At 35.8% G+C, this 24,222-nt stretch overlaps 1 protein-coding gene across 4 annotated transcripts in view; it reads left to right on the top strand.

Annotated features, from left to right (window-relative positions):
* LOC150092959 (uncharacterized) overlaps positions 1 to 24,222 on the top strand; it is a 538,308-nt gene that overhangs the window by 397,477 nt on the left and 116,609 nt on the right. For all 4 annotated transcript variants that reach the window (XM_090413661.1, XM_090413660.1, XM_090413659.1 and 1 more), the window contains one exon: positions 9,264 to 9,464. In XM_090413661.1, coding sequence (XP_090269787.1) covers positions 9,264 to 9,464 — 201 coding nt within the window. The remainder of the gene's footprint in view (positions 1 to 9,263; positions 9,465 to 24,222) is intronic.

The following is a 24,222-nucleotide window of genomic DNA, read 5'->3' as shown; positions in this document are numbered from 1 at the left end:
AAATTCACAATACATGCAGGATATTTCACATGGAAAAGGAAAATATACAAACAAATTGATGGGACAGCCATGGCCCCCCCCCCCCCCAGCCAACTTTTACATACAACAAGTGGAAAAACAAGCAATCAATACAGCCACTCTCAAACCAACACTTTGGCTACGCTATGTTGATGATGTGCTTGCTATTTGGCCACATGGCCCTGAGAAATTGAAAACATTCTTAGCACATTTAAATAGCCAACATCCAAAAATCCACTTTACTATGGAACTGGAAACCAAGAACTGTCTGCCCTTCCTGGATACACTCATCACACGTCTCCCAGATGGTTCCTTATCATTTTCAGTTTTTAGAAAACCCACACATACAGGCAGATACTTACACAATCACACCATCATCCTTCTCAACAATATGGCATATTAAAAACACTAACCCATAGAGCGAGAGCAATCTGTTCCAATGACAAGGCTCTTACTGCTGAACTGACTCACTTACGCCACACTTTCTTGGCCAACGGCTACAATCCACATAAAATAAACAAAATACTAAACACTCCTAAGAAACCCCTCCCACCATCCACCAGAGAGAACTACAACAAAACAGTCACCATCCCTTACATTAAAGGCACATCCGAAAAGATCTCAAGAATTCTCAATAAACATAAACTATGCACTACATTCAGACCATGTAGCAAATTAACCACCCTCATCCGCTCACCCAAGGACAGCATTCCTCCTCTATCACATCCAGGAGTCTACCAAGTACCCTGCTCATGCAATCAAGCCTACTATGGTCAAACAAGAAGAACTGTGAACATACGCATCAGCGAACATAAAAGATACATCCAGAATTATCATTATGGGAAGTCGGGCCTGGCAGACCATGCTCTGGATACCCCTGCACACAGAATCAACTGGAAAAACACAAAAGTACTATACAGAAACCCGTATAAATCAGAGAGATTGTTCTTAGAGGCGACAGAAGCCCTAAAACACACTCCAAATCTCAACAAATATGGCTGTATTAACTTGCCGAAGATCTGGGAGACAGTCATATTAAGAAAAAACTAGCTCTTTTCTAGGACTCTAGTAATATATGATAGCTTTTTTTTTTTTTTTTTTTTTTTTCAGATAGAGGGCACCAAAATCAGGACTCTAGTCTTTGTGTTGCTGCTACAATTTTGTTGAAGTACACCATGTTATTTTAGTCTCGCGTATTGTGACAAACGGTGTTTTTGTGCTCTGAAGATGCTGGTTATAACACCAGCGAAATATCAGCATCAAGTTAATAAATTAATTATTTACTTAGTTTTTGTGTTCTATTATACCGTTAAAATAATTAACAACATGGTTTGAACACTGTCTTGTATACAGCTAATTTAGTGTTCTGGCTAATTTCTCTCTTATTCCACATGAATTTATTCAATTGACTTCTCACCATAACAGCTATGTTGAGTCTGTTGTCTATTTCCATATTTAATTTACCATCTTCACTAAAAATCGTACGTAAGTAGCTGAAAAGTTTCACTTGATCTATAGGTTCTACATTCATAACGCAGTTGACATTTTCAATGATTCTGCCTATTTTCATTGACTTTGCCTTTTTATTGCTGACCTTCATACCATATCTATTACAAGAGTTATTCAATTTAGTCAGGGAATTTTGCTGACTTGTGGCGGATTTATTTAGAAGTATAACATCGTCTGCATAAAGCAAAGAGCTGACATTAACATCTCCAATTCTAATATCATGTTTAATACCACTTTCCTTCATAATATGAGTAACAGAGGGGATAATGTACATCCTTGTCTCACACCAGATTTAACATTAAACCATCTTCCTGTACTTCCTTCAATTCTAACTGCTGACTTACAACTCAAATAAAGACTAAGTATTGCTTGATATAATGACCCATTGACACCTTACGACTGTAGTGTATTGAATAGCTTCTCTCTTGGCACCTTGTCATATGCCTTTTCCAGATCGACAAAAATTAAATACAGATCTTTATTATATTCCCATTCTTTCTCAACTATTTGTCGTAAAGTGAAGATCTGATCCTGACAGCCTCTGTTTGGCCTGAATCCAGCTTGTTCTTCTCCAAGCTTTTCCTCCACAATTCTTCTCAACCGTTTCTCAAGTATACTTGCATAGATCTTGCCAGGAACACTCAGTAGGGAAATCCTTCTATAATTCTCACATTCAATTTTATTTCCCTTTTTATATATATGAGTACTATGAGAGCTCTACTCCAATCATCAGGAATTCATCCCTCTGTCCAGGCTTTCTGAACTATGCAGTGCTGCCACTGTAAGACTTCTATACCACCATACTTCAGCATTTCTGGTCGAATATCATCTACTCCTGCTGCCTTTCCACATTTCAATCATTTGATTGCTTTTTCTACTTCGAGTATGGATATGTATTCCTGACTGTATGCCTGTTGAGTAGTTTTTACCACTGTGCTATCATTGCTTGTTTCATTTAGCAATTTTTCGAAGTAATTACTCCATACTTCAAGGAAATCTTTTTCTCCTGTTTTCATGTCACCTTTATCATCTCTAACTCTTTTTACAGCACTCTTTCCTCCATATCTAAGCTTCTTCAACAACCTCAAGAATATCTTACCACCGTCTTGATATTTATTTTCTATGTTCTTGCAAAAGTCCTCCCATGACTTTTGTTTAGCTAGTTTTACACAGTGATTCACTTTTTTACATGTGTGTCTGTATTCTCTAAAAGCAAAAGCTGACTTATTTGCCAGGAACTTTTGATATGCTTTCTTCTTTTCCTTCACTGCCTCTTTAACTTCCTGTGTCCACCATGGAGTTCTGATTTTTCTATCTTTGCGGACAACCTCACCACATGCCTCTCTGGCTGAATCAATCAGGGTTTTCTTGAAGTCTTGACATTGAATCTCCAAGGTTTGGTTCCTGTTCTCAAACTCTTTCATTTTTTCTTCAATAATCTTTGTGTATTTTAGCCTACAGTTCACATCTGAGAGCTGCTCAACTTTTATTCGCTTTAAAACTTTCTTACATGTTATTCTTTTCAATATGAAGTTCAATTTTATCCTGCTCAAGACTAAATAGTGATCGCTTCCAATTTCAAATCCTCTGATGTTTTCTCCCTGGTGTCCTGCACCAGGGAGAAAACATCACTATCAACAATAACTTAGTCAATGAGACTTTTCGTATTCCTTGCCTCTTCTCTCCATGTGAATTTGTGCCCATTTTTATGTTGGAACATGTTGTTAGTAATAACCTGTCCATGCCCTGAGCAGAAATCCAACAGATATTTGCCATTATTATTAGCTTTGCTCTTTTCTTAAAATTTTCCCAAAATATTTTTGTATATCTGACAATCATTTCCTACTCTGCTATTTAGACCCCCAACAAGGACCAAATTTTCCTTTTTCATTGTGTCAGTTGCTTTTTCTAAAGCATTAAAAAATTCCTCCACTTCTACCTTAGTAGAACCTTCTGTGGGACCATAGGCACAAATAATTGTGCCTATGGTCCCACAGATAATTGTGCCTATGGTCTCATTGTCCAATTCCCCATTCTGATATTTGCCCACATCACTCTACTTGATTCTGCCTGCCATTCAAGTAGATTAGCCTCGTATTTTGTGTTGAATACTATGGCTACTCCTTCTTTTCCTTGATTGTCATTTCCTGAATATAACGTTTTGTATTTATTGCTCAGAAAGATCTCACCAGTTTTTGTCTGTTTTATTTCAGTCACCCTTATTATGTCGATCTGGTACTTATCTAATTCTTCAGCTAGCTCCATTTCTTTGCCATTCAGGCTTCTTATGTTGATAGTACTGATCTTTAACTCTAACTTTAACTTTAACCTGGTTCCCTGGCGAAAACAACGGGGGCCTTGTTTAACCGGGCGCTCCAGTTGGCATGAAATTTTGTCATGTTGTACCATTAATTTCTATATTGGTTTTTAAGCTAATAAGAATACAATTTGGTGAGCTAAATCCCAAATTTCCAGCCCATCCTCGTTCGTTCAGTATCCAGGTTCAGTATCCATAATGTCCAATCCTCACCTTCTCATGATGCACCCAACAGGGTGCATCATGAGAAGGTGAGGATTGGACATTAGGTCAGAAGCCCTGGTCGGTTCTCTGCATTCCTTTAAAGGCTATGTGGAGGTCTCCTCTCAGTTATACAGCTTTGATCCTTAAGCACCCGTGTGTATAGTCTTCTCTTAGATTTTTTAAACCTAGTATTTGTAATTATTAGTTTATTTTCTTTACAGAATTCCACTAACTTTTCCCCTCTCTCATTTCTATTACCTAGTCCGTATCTTCCTACTACACTCCCATCCTCTTCTTCTCCCACAACTCCATTCCATTCTCCCATTATAATCATATAATCATTTCTTTTTTCTTCCTTAATTAGTTCTTGTAATTGTTGGTACATTTCCTCTATTTCCTCATCTGAATGGTCACTTGTTGGTATATATACCTGCATTATTGTTATGTTCACTGGTTCAGCCTTCAATTTTGCCACCATAATTTTGTTATTCAAACATTTTATGCTAATGATGCTCTTTGTTGTTCTTTTATTAAAAACAAGTGCAACTCCTTTTTCCTTTTTATCTCCACCTGAGTAAATTACTCTTTGTCACTAAAAAAAATCACCTATTCCTTCCCACTTCACAGAGCCCTATGACATCAATTTTCCCTTTATCCATTTCTCGTTTGAGATTTTCTAATTTTCCACATCTGTTCATTTTTCTCACATTCCATGTTCCAATTTTGATTCTCTGATGATCTTTCATTTTCAGTTTGTTTATGACTTGTTTTAAGTCACTTTTAGAGGTTTGATCGGAAGGAACATCAGCCCTTGAAGCTTCCTTATTTCCCGATATTGTATCCATTCCAATGTGCACCTTCTTTTCCTCTCTGTGCCAAGAGACACCACCTTGGTTTGCTGGACTGGTAGCTGCTCCCTTATAAATTCTATTCATTGTTACTAAAAGTTTTCTAGGGATATTAGTGGAGTGGTTTCCTGTTTCCTATTTCACCTATATAAGGCAAATTACAGGTGCAATGAATACTGTATGCTCCAGAGTGGGCCAGTGGAGAAATGGATTCTTGGAGGGGTTGAAAAAATTCTTTAATTTTGCAGGAGGCTTAAAGGTGGCATTGAGGTTCTATTTCTGTAGTATTCTGTTTATTTTATCTGATATCCATTTAATGTATGGAATGGCTATAGCTTTATTATAATCTAGTTTATTTTTATTATTAAGTGGAGTCTTATGAAGAATTTTGTTGATAGTATTTTTGCTGTTGCAATTTTTAGGAAGGTATTGCTGATAACTTTTAATTCATGTTAAGTGCTTGTTCATTGGAGCAAATTTGAAAAGCAAGTCAGAACATCATAACTGCTAGAGGCAATACAGTCAGTCCCACTGTTATTTTATTCCAAACAATTTACCTCGAAAAAATGAATCAGTTAGACTCGGACAATAGTACCTATCAACTTATGAAATATAATCCAACTAATCAGACTATAAAAATATAACAGAAGAATTACTTAAATCAGTCACATGCTGGTCTGCAGATACAGTTAGAAAACTACTTCTGCACTATGTTTGTTCCTCAAGAATTTACGATTTGCCTAAGATTCATAAACAGTACATACCACTTTGACCGATAATTGAAGATATCAACAGTCCCAATTATCATCTAAGCAAGAAACTAGCATCAACACTCAAGGAGTTGGTAGGTCATTCCCTCTCCTATATAAAAAACACACACAGTTTGTAAACAAAATTAAGGACATCACACTTAATAAAAGAAATTTTTTTAGTCAGTTTTGACTTCTATGCCCTTTTCATAAATGTCCCCAATCAGTGACACAATTGTTGAAAGTTTTTCCACTTGGTTATACTGTAAATTAAAGATACCAAGAAATTATATACTTGGTTTAATCCTTTATCCAAGTGTAAGCAAACAAAGTTTGTGTCTGAAATATTTTCAGACACAAACTGACAGACTTTCAGACACAGGTCCTGAAAATATTGAAATATTTTCAAGCACAAACTTTGTTTGCTTACACTTGGATAAAGGATTAAACCAAGTATATAATTTCTTGGTATCTTTAATTTACAGTGACACAATTCTTCTTTTACAGGACAAATTTCTGCCTGATATCACAGCACTCTTTTCCCATATGCTAAGTTCTGGCTATTTTTTGTGGCAAAATATGTTTTACCTGCAAAAAGAGGGCATATCATTGGGCTTGCCATTATCCTCCACACTTTGCCCAATTTCTAACCGATACACTTGTCACACATTTTCCTTCCAGCCATCTTTCCTTCACTGTTTACCATAAGCCTACTCATACTGTTAGGTTGAAACATTGGTTAAAGTAATTATTCCAGTATATACTTAGAAACTCTTACCAGCACCTAACACAAAAGTATCATTAACATGCTAAAAACATGAGTTTAAAGATTTGCTACAATGAACAAGCACTGCAACTTGAATTAAAAGTTATCATCAATAACAATAAAAATAAACTAGATTACAATAAAACTGTAGCTGTTCCACATATAACCTCCCTACCAGCTGAGGTGGATGAAAATAGTAAGACCAAATTGCACTTCTTATCCATGTTATTCAATTGGTGTTACAGAATCGTATCCAGATTTAGCTGGATGTCTATAGACGTTCTGACTGCTTGAGGGAATAAAGAGACATCAGATAAAATAAAGAGAATATTACATAAATAGAACCTTAATGACACCATTAAGCCTCCTTCAAAATTAAAGAATTTTTTCAACTCTTCCAAGGACCCATTCCTCCACTGGCCCACCCTGGAGTATACAATATTCATTGCACCTGTTATTTGCCTTAAATAGGTGAAACAGGATGCATGATTACTGTAAAAAAAAGAACATAAATGGCACATTAAATTTAATAATTATGGAAAATTGGCCTTTCTGACATGCCCTGAATACTCCACATAGAATTGACTGGAAAGATACTTCTTCTTTACATCACACCAAAATGTGGTATTAGCACAAATTTAGAGGCTTGTGAAATTCTTATTAACCATCCTAATCTTAATAATCATGGTAGTTTAATAATCGCAAGAATATGGATGGCACATATTCTACCCACATAACCTAAGTGTTAATTATAATTGATCATCATCTCATCTCATCCGATTGGAAACGGGTTGAGTCCACTAAGAAGAAACGTTCTCCACTTAACGTGATCTTTAGCCATCTCAATCATGACTGTAGCTGGGTAGATGTGAATGTTCTTTCAGCAACTTTATCCAAGTACTTCTTGGTCTGCCTCTAGGTCTTTTTCTTCAGATATATCCAATCAGAGCTAAATATGGAGTCTATGAGGGGGCCATTCTCTGAATATGACCAAACCATCTCAGTTGATGCTTAATGATTGTGTCTATTATATTATCTGGGAAGTCTAAATCAGTTCTGACTTGATCATTAGTCTTGTGTTGCATCCAGTGGGTGTTATTAATTTTTCTAAGGCATTTCATTTCAAATACTTGAAGTTTCTTGATTGGTTGTGGAGTTAATCTCCAGGCTTCTGAAGCATAAGTAGCCATTGGGATAATAATTGTTTTATATAATTTTAATTTTAGACTCGTTGGGATTTTTTTATTTTTCCATATTTTGTTTAGTTTATTCATGTTGGTCCAACCTAGGTTTAGCCTGTGTTTTACTGTTTCCATATTGTTGAGGTTACTAGATATAAGACTGCCAAGATAAACATATTTATTAACTTGTTCCAGCATGTGATTTTCAAGATTTATAGAAATATTTTCTTCTTCTCTACCTATCTTCATTATTTTTGTTTTATGAAGATTTATTTTCATACCATAAGTTTTACAAGAGTCATTTAAAATATTAATAGTTTTTTCTAGCTGTGGTTTAGAATCTGCTAAAATAATGATATCATCTGCGTATTTTATGTGATTAATGTTGGTACCATTGATTTTTACACCTGGTTCATTGGCTATGGTTTTACAGACTTCTTCTAGGAAGAGGATAAAGAGTTGAGGTGAGAGAGGGCATCGCTGCATTACACCTTTCTCGACTCTGAAATTCTCGGTTTTAATGTTGTTTGTTTTAACAAAAGCTTTGGTGTCTCCATAATAATTTGCAATAAATGTTAAAATATCAGAATTCATTTTTACGTTTTTTTAGAATAGTAATCAATTTGTTTCTATTAACTGAATCAAAGGCTTGCTTAAAATCTATGAAACAACAGTATATGGGCAGGTTCGTATTCCCAATATTTTTCTGCTATATTATTAATGGTTGAAGATATGGTCTATAGTGGATCTATGTGACCTGAATCCTGCTTGGTTTTCCTCTATGATTTTTTCTGTATGCACCTGTGTTCTCTTTTGTATAATTCGAATGAATAGTTTACAACCATGACTTAAAAGTGTTATGGGTCTGTAATTTTCACATATTCTTTTGTCTCTTTTTTTGTGAATTGGTATAATAATTCCTGTTTTCCAGTCAGTTGGAATTACTCCAGTATAAAGAATTTGATTAAATAAATTCATTAAGAAATTAATGGCTTCCTTGCCACCATATTTCCATAGTTCTATAGATATCTATAGATATTTCATCTTTACCCATAGCTTTTGAAAGTTTCATTTGGTTTATTGCATTATAATTTCTGCTGAGGTTATGGGTGGTGTCTTTTCATATATCATCTTTTCTGTTATACTTTCCTCCTGTTCTTTTTGAAATAATGTTTGATAGTAGTCCTTCCAAATTATTTTAATATTTTGTATTGACCCAGTTTCTAGATTGTTTTCATCCTTCATTGTTAATGGTTTATCTTTATAGATCTTAGTTAATTCTTTGATAATTTTGTATACCGTTTTTTTTTTTTTTTTCCACTAGAAATTAAGCTAGTAGAATAATAGTTGATCTAATCATTTTCACTTTGGCATACTGTTTGAAATGTAATATAGCTTCTCTTTGTGTATACATGTGTATACTCCAAATGATCACCTTAATAGGAACGTTGAAACATTGGTTCAAGTAATTATTCCTATGGTGGTAATCTCCATAATTTAGCAAAATGAATGCTGATTACTATTTAACATTAAAGGAAGCAATGCTTTTATTTTTAAAATAACAACTTGGAATGCTTGTTATTACTTGATTATTATACTTTTCATTCATTTTTTTATTTAAATGTAAAATGATTTTTTGAAAGTTGTATAGCAAGTTTATTTTTAATGTAGGTGGATAGTACTCTTTGATGATGGTGACACTAGAATTATGTGGGAAAGTGATTTAATTGCTGTTGCTCTGCTGAAGGAAGGACAGAGTGTTCTAGTAGAGTCTGCAGATGGGTATTATGATCCTGGCATTGTTCGTAGTTATTATAGGGAAGGAAATTTTATTGGCTATATTGTTGAAAGGGATGATGGTGTAACAAAAAGGTAGGATTCACTATTGCATAATTTTGGGAACTACTATAGTGTTCTTGAAATAACTGTAATTTAAACAAAGTAATTACTAATTGTCTCAATTTAAATTATTAATATACCAAAATAAACTAATTAAAATAAGCATAATTGAAAGTATTATTATAGTAGGAAGTTTGCTAGAGGGAAATAAATTTAAAATAGATTGGTATGTGAAATGTTAGGATTTCTTAATGGGTTCCTATAGTGAGAGTTAAGGATAAGGTGTAGGTGGATAGTACTCTTTGGGATTGGAAAAAAATTAAAATTAATTAAATTTTATTTTAATTATTATAAGTATTAAATAATGAATAAAAATAAATATTAAATAATAATTATTAATTATATAAAATTAATTTAATTAATTAAAAATCTAATTTTTATTAAAAATTATGCATTTTTTGTTATTTTTTATGAAACAAATAACTTTTTTAGTTCAAATTTCTACAGATATTCTATCATGTCTATTAAACAATATAAACTAAAATTATTGAGCAAATATCAGTTCCTTTAAAGTTATGAAATTTAATTTGTCCATATAATGATTATTACACAAATCTTGCATGTTTGAAAAATAAACTTAAAAAATAAAAATGAAAATACATATCAATGATTATAATTTTAGTTCAATATATTCTGGATATATTAAGCTGTGTTAGGTAAAAAATTAATATTCTAGGACTAATAGTTTTTAAGATATCTTGCCAAAACCAACTGCAATGTGTTAAAATTTAAAAACCAGAGAAAAATCAATTTAAAGTTTATAACTATAACTCAAAATGTAGGAAGTTTTTGAGTACGAAAATTACAGAATATATTCTTTAATATATAAACTTTATAAAAACAAAAAAACATTTTTTTCTTATTTTTACCTCAAAACTGATTTTTTGGGGGTACCCTAACCTTAAAAGTACTATATTCAAATGATATGGAAACAACTTGTTCACTGTTGTCTAAATTTTCATAACTTGCATATTGTAAAGTCAGCGTACTCTTCATTATCCATTGTATAATTTGAAATGTTGGAAGACTTCTTGAAATATTAAGTTGTTTAAGTTAGTTTATCATCCTGCAGTTGTAATTCTATTAGTTACAATATTATGTTAAGCTTTGCTGTTAAAAACATATTATCATGTTTTCATGTTTATTTGCTCAAAGCAAATAAACATGAAATTGTATTGTAATAGATGAAAAGATCTGAATTAAGTTGATAATGGTAATCATTTTGATTATATATCAAAAAGAAAGAAAACGATTACCATTATACTGTTAATGATTTCTAAGTGCAATTTTATGCTGCTTACCTGTTAAAGAAATTCAAGAAGTCAGTCATGTAAAATTGGTGAGATTTTACAATGGATTCGTACTTTTGTACTTTGTTGGTAGAATGAAATCTTGCTTAGGTAAAATTAAGTGTAATTGTGATCTGGAAGTCAGTTGTATATATCTAGATTCTCCAATTGTAGAGACAGTTCACAAGTGAAAGTGATCTCAAGACTCCAGTTGTGATAGAAGAATGGGATTTTCCTCTCGGAAGCATTCATAGTTGTTTCCACTTTTGATACAGGACTGTAGGCCATCAGTATTATGATTTCTCTGTTATCTCTATGGGATCAAAGACTCGTTGTGGGAGATCCACTGAGAGTTGTTCACACAATAATTGTCATACCACTCCTTAAACTCATCTACTAACAAAACATCACAACTGCCTCTGGAAACTCATTTACCATACTTCAAGCAGAACTCTGCTCATAACATCCTTACTAACCACACTTTTATAACCAGTTTTTCAGGGTGATCCTTGTTCTCTCCATCCCTTCCTGCCATGTACTGAAAAGATCTTTGGTATCAATCTTTTAGAACCCCCCCCCCCTTTGATAACTGGTATGCTTCTATTATGTTCCTTTGTGTTTGCATATCACGTCAGCTAGTTTTTGAAGTCCACAGGTCTTAAGGCTATTCTTCTTAGAAGCATTCCATAGACATGCCACAATCTTGGTCCCTTGTCTTTGGATCCCTTCCACCAGTTCTTCATCCCCCATAGAATTCAGGGGACGAGATCTGTGCACAGCTATCAGATGTGGCCCTTTATTAAGGCTTTATAAAGGTAATAATAACCACTTATCCCTACTTGTACGTGTTTTTCAACAGTCACATATTCTTATGCGCTGTTTTGGCCACCGTTACAGTATATCCTATTAACATTAACTCTCTGTCCGTAATCTCCAAATCCCTGGCCTCATCAATTTTTTGCAGTTTATTTCCATCAGTATAGCACTTTGGGATTTCTTCATCCCATAACCTTACACTTGGCCACATTAAACTGGCAGCCATTTGCCATTTCCCATCCTACCTGTCTATTTAAGTCATACTGGAGGATCTCTACATCATCTTCATTGATTATCCCTCTTCCTAGCTTTGCATCATCAAGAAATAACTGAATAATTTCCTATATCACTCAGGTATAAATTAAACAGCAGAGAACCAAAAACTGAGCCCAGCAATACACTATAGGTCACTTACCTTCTCCTGGATTCAGTTCTCCCATATGCCACTCTTTGATATCTGTCTGTTGCCCACCCCTTTATTCAAATCACCACTTCATATCCATCTCCATTTGCTCTAATTTATGCTACAAAATTTCATGTGAAATCCTGTTTCTCACCAGAGGTCATGGCTGCATTCTATTAAGATGTTTGAGTGTATTCTGAGATTTCCACTATTTAAAAATATGCTTCTGTTGTGTTGTATGTTAAATATGAACTCCTAACTGTGATGATACTGCTATAGTTATCAAAACATCAAATGATTTTTTATGTTTGATGAACCAATGTAATAATCATTCTTAGACATTAGGGTTGTGTGTGTGTAGCTTTGTTATTTACACAAACCTGCATTATAGCTGCCGTTGCCGTTGCACAATTGGAAGAATAGCAGAACATTGTGCCCTTCGATTGGAAAAGACCTGAGTTCAATGTATTTTTCATAAGCAAACTCTCAGTCAGTGCATAAAGTGTTTACTAAAATAAAGAGCCAAAAGGCTTTATTTCGGTGATGCAAAATTATATAAATCAAGTGGATATTAAATCCAACATTATTTCAAAGCCAAATACAGAAACTATAAAAGTTTCATATGAAATTTGACCAGAGAGCTTACGGGAATACACTCGCCAGCATTCAAGTTGCCCTAGCTGGACCTTATAAGAGAGATGATTGTTTTTGTCCAAACGTCTATATATTCATTTCTGCCAACCGAGAGTTCGCTTACGAAAATACACCTCTCTGACAATTTGAGTTCCTTAGTATTGAGAATTTTTGCTCTCTTAAGGTTTCTGCATGGTTTCTGATGAAAACCAACCAGTTTGAAACAGCTGTCAGGCCAGTGAAACCTTATCAAAATGGACCAATATGAGGCAAATATATGGATGCTTGAGCAAAGCAGTCATCTTTCTTATAAAGTCTGGCTAGGGCAACTCGTGAATGCTGGTGAGTGTATTTCCGTAAGCTCTCTGATCAAATTTTGTACGAAATTTATAGTTTCTATAATCAGCTTTGAAATAACATTGGATTTAATATCCACTTGATTTATATAATCTTTATTTTTAACATGATTCTGTCATCAATGCATTCTGTAAACTCTCCTACTTTTTTTCAGATCTCTTAATGCTTGTGGTTTCTCTTTGATCACTGTTTTATTTTTTAAATCAATTTTAAACCATTTTTCAGATCAATAAGTTAAAAATGGTTAAATACCATCTTGTATATTGCTACTTAAAATTTCACTGTTGTACGTAAAGATAGAACTGGAGATGGTCCTGCTCATGGAGGAGTAGCTATCCTAGTGGGCAGTCATACTCCTTTCCATCAGGTCCAACTTAATACTTCTCTGGAAGTGGTAGCGATCCACTTCTCTGTGGGATTCCTTATTACAGTGTGTTCAATTTATTTACCACCAAATGCTGATTTAAATGAAATTGATCTTGATAACCTTATGGAAAGACTTTTATTGGGATTATATTGATCAAGTGCATATAATAAACAACTAAGTTATACCAACTGGTTTCACCAACTAAGTCTGTTGGCATCTTCGGGGTACATAACTGATGTACGGCACTAAAAAGTAAAAAACTGTTACAAACTATAATCAACCGATTCCAATTATATTAAACAAAGAACAGAGCGAGTCCAATACATTCATAGAGCGTGGATGATATCACTTGTTGTTATTTAAGAACGTTCTATAGTTGGCACTATAATTCAGTTCTGGCGAGTTGAAGGATCTGATAAGGGTCTTCCAGATCACGGGTAAGATTAGTCCTTGGTTCCTGTTAAGGTTTTGTATACAGCGGGCAACTGTTGTGGCCTCCTTAAAAATTCGGGAGCAGAAGTCCTCCTCCATGTAAGGAATTGTGCTTCTATCCCACTCTATGGTATGGTTCGTTCTTGAGAAATGAAAAGCTAACCCCAATTTTTCTTCTCTGTTATTATTGACGTCACCTATGTGTTCTTTTTGCCCAATTTCAGGGCTCCTTGAAGTTTGGCCGATGTAATTCAAGCCGCACGAGCATGGTATGTTATAAACTCCAGCATATTTGGAGAAAGGATGGCTATCTTTTGGAGATCTTAAGAATTGTCTAATCGTTTCTGTGGGTTTAAAGGCCACTCTTATTTTATGTGGTCTAAGGAGTCGACAGCAATCCACAGCAGTCCACAGTAGCAATCTTATTGGAAACTGTCCCTAAGTATGGAATGACGATGGTAGAAATATAACGTACATCATGTTGTTGTCTTTGTCGGGGTTCAGAGAAAAGTATCTTGTGGACGAGTCTTCGAGGAAATCCATTCATGGTAAGGTTGATGGATATCAGGTATAGTTCTTCCTGGAGGTCTTGTTGATCTGTTGTAAGGAGAGAGGCACGGTTCTTCAACATGTGTACAATACTAAGTTTCTGAGAAATGTGGTGTGAGGAAGTGAAATGTAAATAACGTCCTGTATTGGATGTTACATCTCTATTCACTAACATCCCTATGGAGGAAGTCATCAACATTTTAGGAAATTTGCTCCCACAAGACATTACTTCTCTGTTCCGTCATTGTTTAACATCAAACTTTTTCTTATGGAATAAAACCATATATCAACAATTGACTGGCCTTGCAATGGGTAGCTCCCCCCCTCTCTCCATCTTGTGCTGATCTCTTTATGGAGGATTTTGAAAGTAAAATCTTAACTCAAACAGTCCCTAAACCCACAGTATGGTGGAGATACGTGGACGATATCTTTATCGTTTGGAACCACACAAAAAAGGACCTGTTCGACTTTCTTAACAAAATCAACTCTCTACACCACACAATCAAATTCACTCTAGAACTTGAAGAAGATAACCAGTTATCATTTCTGGACACTTTAATTAAGAAGCTTCCGAATGGTGGTATCAACCTCTCAGTTTACCGCAAATCTACCAATACAGGACGTTATTTACATTTCACTTCCTCACACGACATTCCTTGTAATTGTTGATCTGTTGTAAGGAGAGAGTGCCTCTCTCCTTACAACAGATCAACAAGACCTCCAGGAAGAACTATCCCTGATATCCACCAACCTTACCATGAATGGATTTCCTCGAAGACTCGTCCACAAGATACTTTTCTCTGAACCCTGACAAAGACAACAAGATGATGTATGTTATATTTCTACAATCATCATTCCATACTTAGGGACAGTTTCTAATAAGATTGCTAGACTCCTTAGACCACATAAAATAAGAGTGGCCTTTAAACCCACAGAAACCATTAGACAATTCTTAAGATCTCCAAAAGATAGCCATTCTTTCTCCAAATATGCTGGAGTTTATAACATACCATGCTCGTGCGGCTTGAATTACATCGGCCAAACTTCAAGGAGCCCTGAAATTGGGCAAAAAGAACACATAGGTGACGTCAATAATAACAGAGATGAAAAATCGGGGTTAGCTTTTCATTTCCCAAGAACGAACCATACCATAGAGTGAGATAGAAGCACAATTCCTTACATGGAGGAGGACTTCTGCTCCCGAATTTTTAAGGAGGCCACAACAGTTGCCCGCTGTATACAAAACCTTAACAGGAACCAAGGACTAATCTTACCCGTGATCTGGAAGACCCTTATCAGATCCTTCAACTCGCCAGAACTGAATTATAGTGCCAACTATAGAACGTTCTTAAATAACAACAAGTGATATCATCCACGCTCTATGAATGTATTGGACGCGCTCTGTTCTTTGTTTAATATAATTGGAATTGGTTGATTATAGTTTGTAACAGTTTTTTACTTTTTAGTGCCGTACATCAGTTATGTACCCTGAAGATGCCAACAGACTTAGTTGGTGAAACTAGTTGGTATAACTTAGTTGTTTATTATATGCACTTGATCAATATAATCCCAATAAAAGTCTTTCCAGAGCTTTTTGGTCAAGAAAATTAAAATTTTTTTTTTAACATTGATAACCTTATCTCGCAACTGCCTGAACCCATACTTTTGATGGGTGAGTTTAACAGTCACAATACTCTATGGGGTAGTGCCAATACTAATAGACGAGGTCGAAGCATTGAAAAAATTCTTGATAATAATAACCTTTCTCTTCTAAATAATAAACTCAATACTTTCTTCCATATGCCTACCCGCTCATATTCTGCAATTGATCTTACAATCTGTTCCCCTTCCATTCTTCCACTGCTCATGTGGGACGTTGAAGAGAACATATATGGAAGTGATCACTTTCTTGTTCTTTGTACAATGTCTTCACAGGAATCATGTTCACTCACACAGATACCTATATGGAAAATGGACCAGACTGACTGGAACACTTTCTCTCATCTTGCAAAATGTAATGCTGATGCCATCAGTCAAACACCTATCAATGAAGCTGTAAATATATAACAGAATGCATTGTCTAGGCAGCAACAACCTCCATCCCAAAAACATCATCTCGATTTCCAGTCTATCCAAAGCCTTGGTGGAACCCAGAATGTCAGGCAGCCAAAAAAGATCAACACAGAGCATGGAGCATATTTTGTAGATACCCCACCACATCAAATTTAATAACTTTCAAGCGTGCTCGGGTCAAAGCACGTTTTGTAAGACGTCAGAGTCAAAAACAATCATGGATCCAATTTACTACATCATTTAATCAAATGACCAGTCCAAAAATTGTATGGGATAAAATCCGGAAAATGAAAGGCAGATATAGTACACATTGTTTGTAGACCTTAGACTATAATGAAAGTGTTCTTGCTGATCCCAGATGCTATTGCAGATACTTTAGGAGAAACGTTTGCTAAAATCTTAGCAACAGCTTCATATTCTCCGGAATTTTTAATACTGAAAGAGCAGCAAGAGAAACAAAAGGTTAATTTTTCTACCAACATTCTTCAGCCATTTGTCAAGGAGGAACTAAAAAGCTCTCCTACAATCTCACCCTAGTGCAGTAGGACCTGATGACATCCATTATGAAATGATAAAACATCTACCATCATCTTCTATGGATCTTCTTCTCTTATTATACAATAGAATACTTGCAGAGGAAGAGTTTCCAAATTCTTGGCATAAGTCAATTGTCATTGCTATCCCAAAACCAGGAAAAGATCCAACACAAGCAAATAATTATTGACCCATTGCTCTGACCAGCTGTCTTTGTAAGATGCTAGAGAAAATGGTTAATGCCAGACTTCTCTGGTATTTAGAAAGCAACAGTCTTTCCAATACACAATGTGATTTCTGTAGACATCGATCAACTTTAGACCATTTAGTTCGGTTAGAAACTTGAATAAGAGATGCATTTCTGAAGCTAGAACATCTTGCCTCTTTTGACATGGGAAAAGCTTATGACACAACCTGGAGATATGACATATTAAAAGACCCTCTATAACCTAGGTCTCAAAGGACACCTCCCTATATTTATTAAAAACTTTTTGTCCAGGTGAACTTTCCAAGTCAGAGTGGGAAGTATGCTATCTCGACCATATCTTCAAGAATGAGGTGTTCCCCAAGGCTCTGTCTTAAGTGTAAACCTTTTTGCTATTAAAATCAACTCAATCGTTGAACAGCTTCCTCCCACTGTAGACAATGCTCTATATGTTGAGGACTTCACAATTTACTATCGCTCACGTAACACGAGCATGATTGAAAGACAACTTCAGCAAGCAATTGATCATGTCTCTCTGTGTGCTGTTAATAATGGGTTTAGGTTTTCAACAGAAAAAAGTGTCTGTGTACACTTCTGTCGAAAACGCACTCATCACCCAGATCCTGAACTAAGAATGGGACCTACTGTTATTCCAGTAACTACAGAAACCAAGTTCTTGGGACTCATTTTTGACAGAAAACTCACATTTCTAGCACACATTCATCAACTAAGAGAAAAGTTCAAAAGAACTTTGAACCTCCTTCGCACTCTATCCTCTACTGGGTGGGGTGCTAATCGAGCTTCATTGCTCCATCTTTATCGTGCACTTATACATTCAAAGCTGGATTATGGGTCCCAAGTCTATGGTTCTGCAAGACAGAGTTCTACAATGGTTGGATTCCATCCATCATCAGGGTATACAGATAGCTACTGGTGCCTTTCGCACCTCACCCACTTCAAGTCTCTATGTAGAAGCAAATGAACTGGCTCTATCTCTTCAATGAAAACATTTGTCTCTTAATTGGATTTCTACTAGAGGGCTATATGGTATATCGTGTTTGTGAATAGCTCCTGAACAGATAAGTGATATTTTGAGTAAAAATTGATGAATTTGCATAGTATTTACATAGTATTGTTTACTTTTAGTATTTTAGCGAGTCTGGGTGATTTTTGTGTGTTTTTTGAGTATTTTAATAGTAAATTGATAGATACGATTATCTGTGCACATGGCTCCCATAAAGAGGAATACAAATATGGCGTCCAAGTTGCCATATTTGTCTAAAAATCTTAACTTAAAGGATTTGATTCAGTGTACTGTTTGTGAAATGTATGCATTGAGGAGAGTGGTTGGAGTCTGGTTAAACAATGATAGTGGAGTGAATGTGTGCAAAAAGTGTAAAGAATGTGAGGATTTAAAGAGTGCTTCAGATCGTGTGAGCGATATCGTTGATGAAAGTGAGAATCTAGATATTCGAGGTATGAATGGCGATATTCGCGAGGTAGCACCTGATAGCTGTGAGAGTGGCGTTGAAAGTGAGAATGAAGGTAAACATACAGAACGATTGAATGAATCATCGGAGAATAAAAATGATGACGCTGACGCAATGAGTGAGATCGCTCTATTACGCGGAGCGATACATAGGTCAAATCGGCAGCTGGAGCCTTGGCAAAAATGTTTACCAAGCATTCCGACTAATAATCGGCAAAAGTATGATAGAAAAATAAGGGTATGATAGTGAATGTAAACAAAATGAAAGAGCATGTGTTGTATGGAGATTCCTTAGTAAGAGGTGTGTTAGTTGAGAGTTTAACAAAATCGTACCAACCTGGTGCGAACGTTAAGAATGTAAGCGAGTCAATTAGAATGCAAAAGCAGCGGGTGAAAGAATTGATTGTGGTAGCAGGTACAAATGATTTGAAAGGAAACAAAAAGGCTATGAGTGAAGATGTGAAGGAATTGCTTGAGGTAGCAAAAGAGAAGAGTGAGAGAGTTAGGATGGCGAGTCTGTTGCCGCGGTATGACAGTGAAGAGTATAGAAGGAGGGACATAATTGTTAATGACTTTATGCGTGAATTATGTTTGATGAGTGGTGTGGAATTTGTGAATGTGTGGAATGAGTTCGATGGGTGAAAGGATTTATATAAAATGGATGGTTTGCATTTGAATAGATTTGGTGTACAAAGACTTGAAAAGGTGTTGTCGAATGTAGTGGAAGTGAATGTGCAGAATCAAGGAAACTAGAGTTATTAAGGGGGGGGGGTAGATATGCAGATTTTAGGAAGACAGTTGAGTGTGTGAATGTATGTAATATGCCCAAGCAACTAGGAAAGACCACGAATCAGAATGGGATAGTTAGTATAAGGCATCAAAATAGGGATTGGGCAAATTGGCTTCTGCAATTCATGTATACAAATGCCAGAAGTATTAGGAACAAGAAGGAAGAATTTTTGGCGTTGGTTGGCACTTCCAGATCACAGGTTATTGACATTAGTGAAGCATGGCTGACAGAAGATGACACAGCTAGTGGGATTGAATGTGAGGGGTATGGTGTGTTCAGGAATGACAGGGAAAATAAAATGGAGGGAGGAGTATTATTGATGATAGCTGATGAGCTGCAGCCAAGGAGAATAGAAGTTGAATTGCAGGATAGAGAAAAGAGCACATTTGAGGATATTTGTGAGATTGAAACTAGCAGAACAAAATATACAATTGGGTGCTGCTATAGATCAGGTGATGGAAAAGATGGTGGAGATAGTATGCATAAGCAAATAGAAGAAATGAGTGGAAGGAGGGTAATTATTATGGGAGATTTCAGCTAGCTATGGTAGCATTGATTGGAGGTAGGAGAGGACATATGGGAGGAAGGAATTGGATTTTATGCAGTTATTAAGGGATAACTATCTGTGACAACATGTAATGGAAAATACTAGGGGTCAGAGAGTGCTTGACCTAGTAATTGCATCTGAGGATTTGACTGTAACGAATATGACCACGTTGCCACCAATTGGTGAGAGTGATCATAGGGTCTTGACTTGGGAGGTGGCTAAAGGTGTGGAATTTACAATTAAGACAGCATGCATTTGGAATTATCGGGCTGGTAAGTATGACAAGCTTAGGAGATTGATTGGTTCAGTGCCATGGCATGTACAATTGCAAGGGCTAGAAGTTGATAGTGCATGGGAGGTGGTTAAGAAGTGTTTGCATGAAGGCAATGGCTAACTGTATACCTAGAATCCGAATAATAAATCAAGTAGGGGTTAAATGGATGAATAACACCATTAAGCTTGAGCTGCAAAAAAAAGAAACAACTATGGAGGGAATTTAAGGAGAAAGGTGACCGGCAGGCATACGAACGGTATAAAGCGCAGGCCAGAAGAGTAACGAGTGTGGTAAGAAAAGCAAAAAAGGATTATGAAAGAACATTAACCATGCAGGCTAAAGAGAATCCTAAACAGTTTTTTCGATATGTTGCAAGTAAAAGAAAAAATGTATATGGCAGAATGATTTTAAAGAATGCCGATGGTAGGGAGGTAACCGAATCAGTTGATATAGTTGAATTACTGAGCAAGCACTTTGAAAGAATATATCTTCCAGGTGGTGACACTGCAGAAATGAATGAACCAATAGATTATATGGGAATTATGGTGAATGAAGTGGAGGTGAGGTCTATTGCAAAACCACAATGTCAATACATCTGTGGGATTGGATGTCATACAGCTTGTGTCGTACATGAAGTGGCTAAAGAATTGTCAGTACCCTTGACCATTTTGTTTAATTTGAGTCTCAGGTCTGGGTTAGTCCCGAGGGGGTGGAAAGAGGGGAAAATAGTTCCACTGCATAAAGGAGGTTCCAACACTGCTGTTGTAAATTACTGACCAATTAGCATATCAGGAATCGCTGTCAAGGTCTTGGAGAAATTAGTCAAGAGAAGGATACAGGATTGGATAGATGAAAATGGGATACTGTATTGGGGACAACATGGTTTTGTGAGGGGTAGATCATGCCTCAGTAACTTGCTCATGTTTTATAACACAGTGACGGCTGAACTGGATAAGGATAATGGTTTACGGTGATTCTACTGGACCTTGCCAAGGATTTTGACAGGATACCTCATGGAACTCTAATCAGTAAACTGGATCAGATGGGGATGGATATAGGGTTGGTGAGATGAATAAGAGGGTGGTTGATGGAGAGATATCAGAGAGTGGTTTATTCAGGAGTGGAGTCCAAAAGACGGCTTGTGACTAGTGTAGTGCCACAGGGCTCTGTTCTTGGACCACTACTTTTCAATTTGTTCATTAACGATATAGGAAAGGATCTGAGAGGAAATGTTCACTTGTTTGTTGATGATGCAAAGTTGGGTAGATCAATTGTGAGTGCACAGGATGTCAACATTTTACAGGATGATTTGGATAGTTTGGAGCACTGGGCTAGGGAAAATGGATGTCAATTTAATGTGGCAAAGTGTAAGGTTATGCATTTTGGAGTGAAAAGATTAGCAGCAGTATATCACATTGGTGGAACCATATTCCAGGAGATTGATGAGGCCAGGAATTTGGGAATGTTGGTGGTTAGGGAGTTGAAGTTTAAGGGGCACATTGCAAAAGTGACTACATCAGCTCATGAAATCACTTGGTTGCTGAAAAATACTTTAACAAGCAGAGACAAACAAGTTATTGTTCCTCTATATCGAGCCTTGGAGAGGATCCAGAGATGAGTGACCAAGATGATTGCAGGTCTGTGGAATGAACCTTATGAGAACAGGTCGAAGATTTGTGCATTGCAAAAATTGGTTGATAGGTGTTAAAAGAGTGAGTGATATGATGAGACATTCAAATTACTGAAGGGTTTCTATAAGATTAATCCAGAAGATATTTTTGAGAATAGGACTTGGTGGTGGGAGGATAGGGGGCCATACATGGAAGCTGAGCAAGAACGTGGTTAGCAGGGGTGTTAGAGCTAGGTTTTTTACTTGGAGAGTGGTGAATGAGTGGAATAAGCTGCCAGAGTCTATTGTGGGTGCTATGACCGTGAATGTCAAATAGTTGTTCTTGACAGGATGTTAAGACCTCCCTCGATGAGTCTGTCGACTCCTTTTAGTTGCCTGAAATAATAATAATAATTACGCCCTAAAAATAAAATCTCTTCCAGATCACCCTACATGGAATAGTATCTTCTCTCTGCATTGGGAAGCTCAATATCACACACATCAAACTGCTATATATCCTTTTGGTATGCGTATTAAAGAAACTGTGCAAGCTGTTAGTATAAATTTTTCAACATTAGCTACACTAAACATAACAGCATTCCTCCATGGCAGGTTTGCACACCTTCCTGCAACCTCTCACTTTTTCAGCTACAGATATCTTATACCCCATCATCCATCTACCTGCAGTTGTTTAATGCACACAGAGCAGCACATGCTGATTTCTTACACATCTATACTGATGGTTCAAGAACTAACACCTTTGTTGGCTGTGCTGCTGTGTTTCTTGACATTATTATCTCAAATCAGATCCCACCTGACTGCAGTAATTATACAGCAGAGTTACATGCCATTCAGCTTGCACTTGTGCATATAAAAGAAAACAGCTACCAAAAGTGTATAATTTATACAGACTCATTGAGCTCTTTACAGGCTATCTCTTCTCCTATGTATAATCCTCATCCAGTACTTTATGAAGTGCTACACTTGTTTCACAAAATGAAAATCTTTAATTTCGATGTTCAGTTCTGCTGGATTCCCAGCCACATCGGAATCAAAGGAAATCAGGCTGCAGATGCAGCTGCGAAATCAGCCCATACCTTCTCCACATACTATTTAACAGTTCCATATACAGTCTACAGACAACTTATAAGATCAAAGCTAATTGCTCAGTGGGAGTTAACATGGCAAGAAACATCAGCAAACAAATTATATAACATTAAACCTGAAATTAAACTCTGCCATTCTAGTCAATGTACAAAGAGAAGGGAGGAGGTTGTCCTTGCTAGGCTCTGCATAGGTCACAGTCACCTTACACATTCTCATTTACTGAGAGCTGATGATCCTCCCATATGTGAAAAATGCAACACACATCTCACTATTCATCATATTCTGGTAGATTGTCAAAAATTTACACAAGAGAGGAATGAAATTTTCACCTATCTAACCAAGCCATATACACTCCGGGAAATGCTAGCAGACTCAGGCAAATTGCATGATATTTTTAATTTTTTAGAAAGAATTAATTTGTACAAACACATTTGACCATAAATTTTTTTATATGTAAATACTTTTTTTTTTTTTTTTTTTGCTTAACTTAACTTTTATACAGATATATTATTCATTAGGTTAAATCTGACCAATTATGTATCACCATGGGCCTTGATCGTGTATATTTGTATCACCCTACTGTAATTTTGTTAATATGTAAATACCATAATGCTAAACTTAAATTTTATGCATCAATGCTGTGTAATAATTCCTTTCTGACTCTTTAAGTATTAGTATAATAATGTTTGTTGTAATCTTACTAGATGTAGATGCTTTCCTTGACTTGTTTTGTATATGCATATGTTAACCTATAGTTATCTATTTATGTACTGCTGAATCCTCTGCAGTAATTTTGTTTATATGTAGATACTGTATCACTTAACATGCATTTTGTGTATGCATCTTATTTACTACTTTATTTTTCGAATAATCATGTAGTGCTGTAGGGCATCTTACCTATTTGTGTACTTTCTAGTAATTCTGTTTATATATATTCTAAATTCTGTTTCTACTGCATTGCTAAATTTAATTTTCATCCATGCATATTGTATAATAATCCCTTTTTGCCTATTTTTGTACTGCTATAAAGGCATATATTATAATCTTACATATATGTAGATACTGCATTCCTTGGCTTAGTGTTTCATATATTATGTATTAACTGATATTGTTAACTATTTTTGCACTACTGTAATAACTTCTGACCTTGTGTGTTGCTGTGCCCTCTGCAGCAGTTCTGTTTACCTAGAAATAAACTATAAACCAACCAACCAATCTTTTATTTCATATCAGTTTATTCCAAACTTTCTTCCAACC

Source organism: Typopeltis vanoorti, chromosome 24 (genome assembly GCF_054136105.1).
Source record: "Typopeltis vanoorti isolate ZY-2024b chromosome 24, IOZ_Tvanoo_1.0, whole genome shotgun sequence".
Classification (NCBI taxonomy): Eukaryota; Metazoa; Arthropoda; class Arachnida; order Uropygi; family Thelyphonidae; genus Typopeltis; species Typopeltis vanoorti.
Note: the sequence above shows the minus strand (reverse complement) of the source record. Positions and strands in the feature narration are given on the sequence as shown.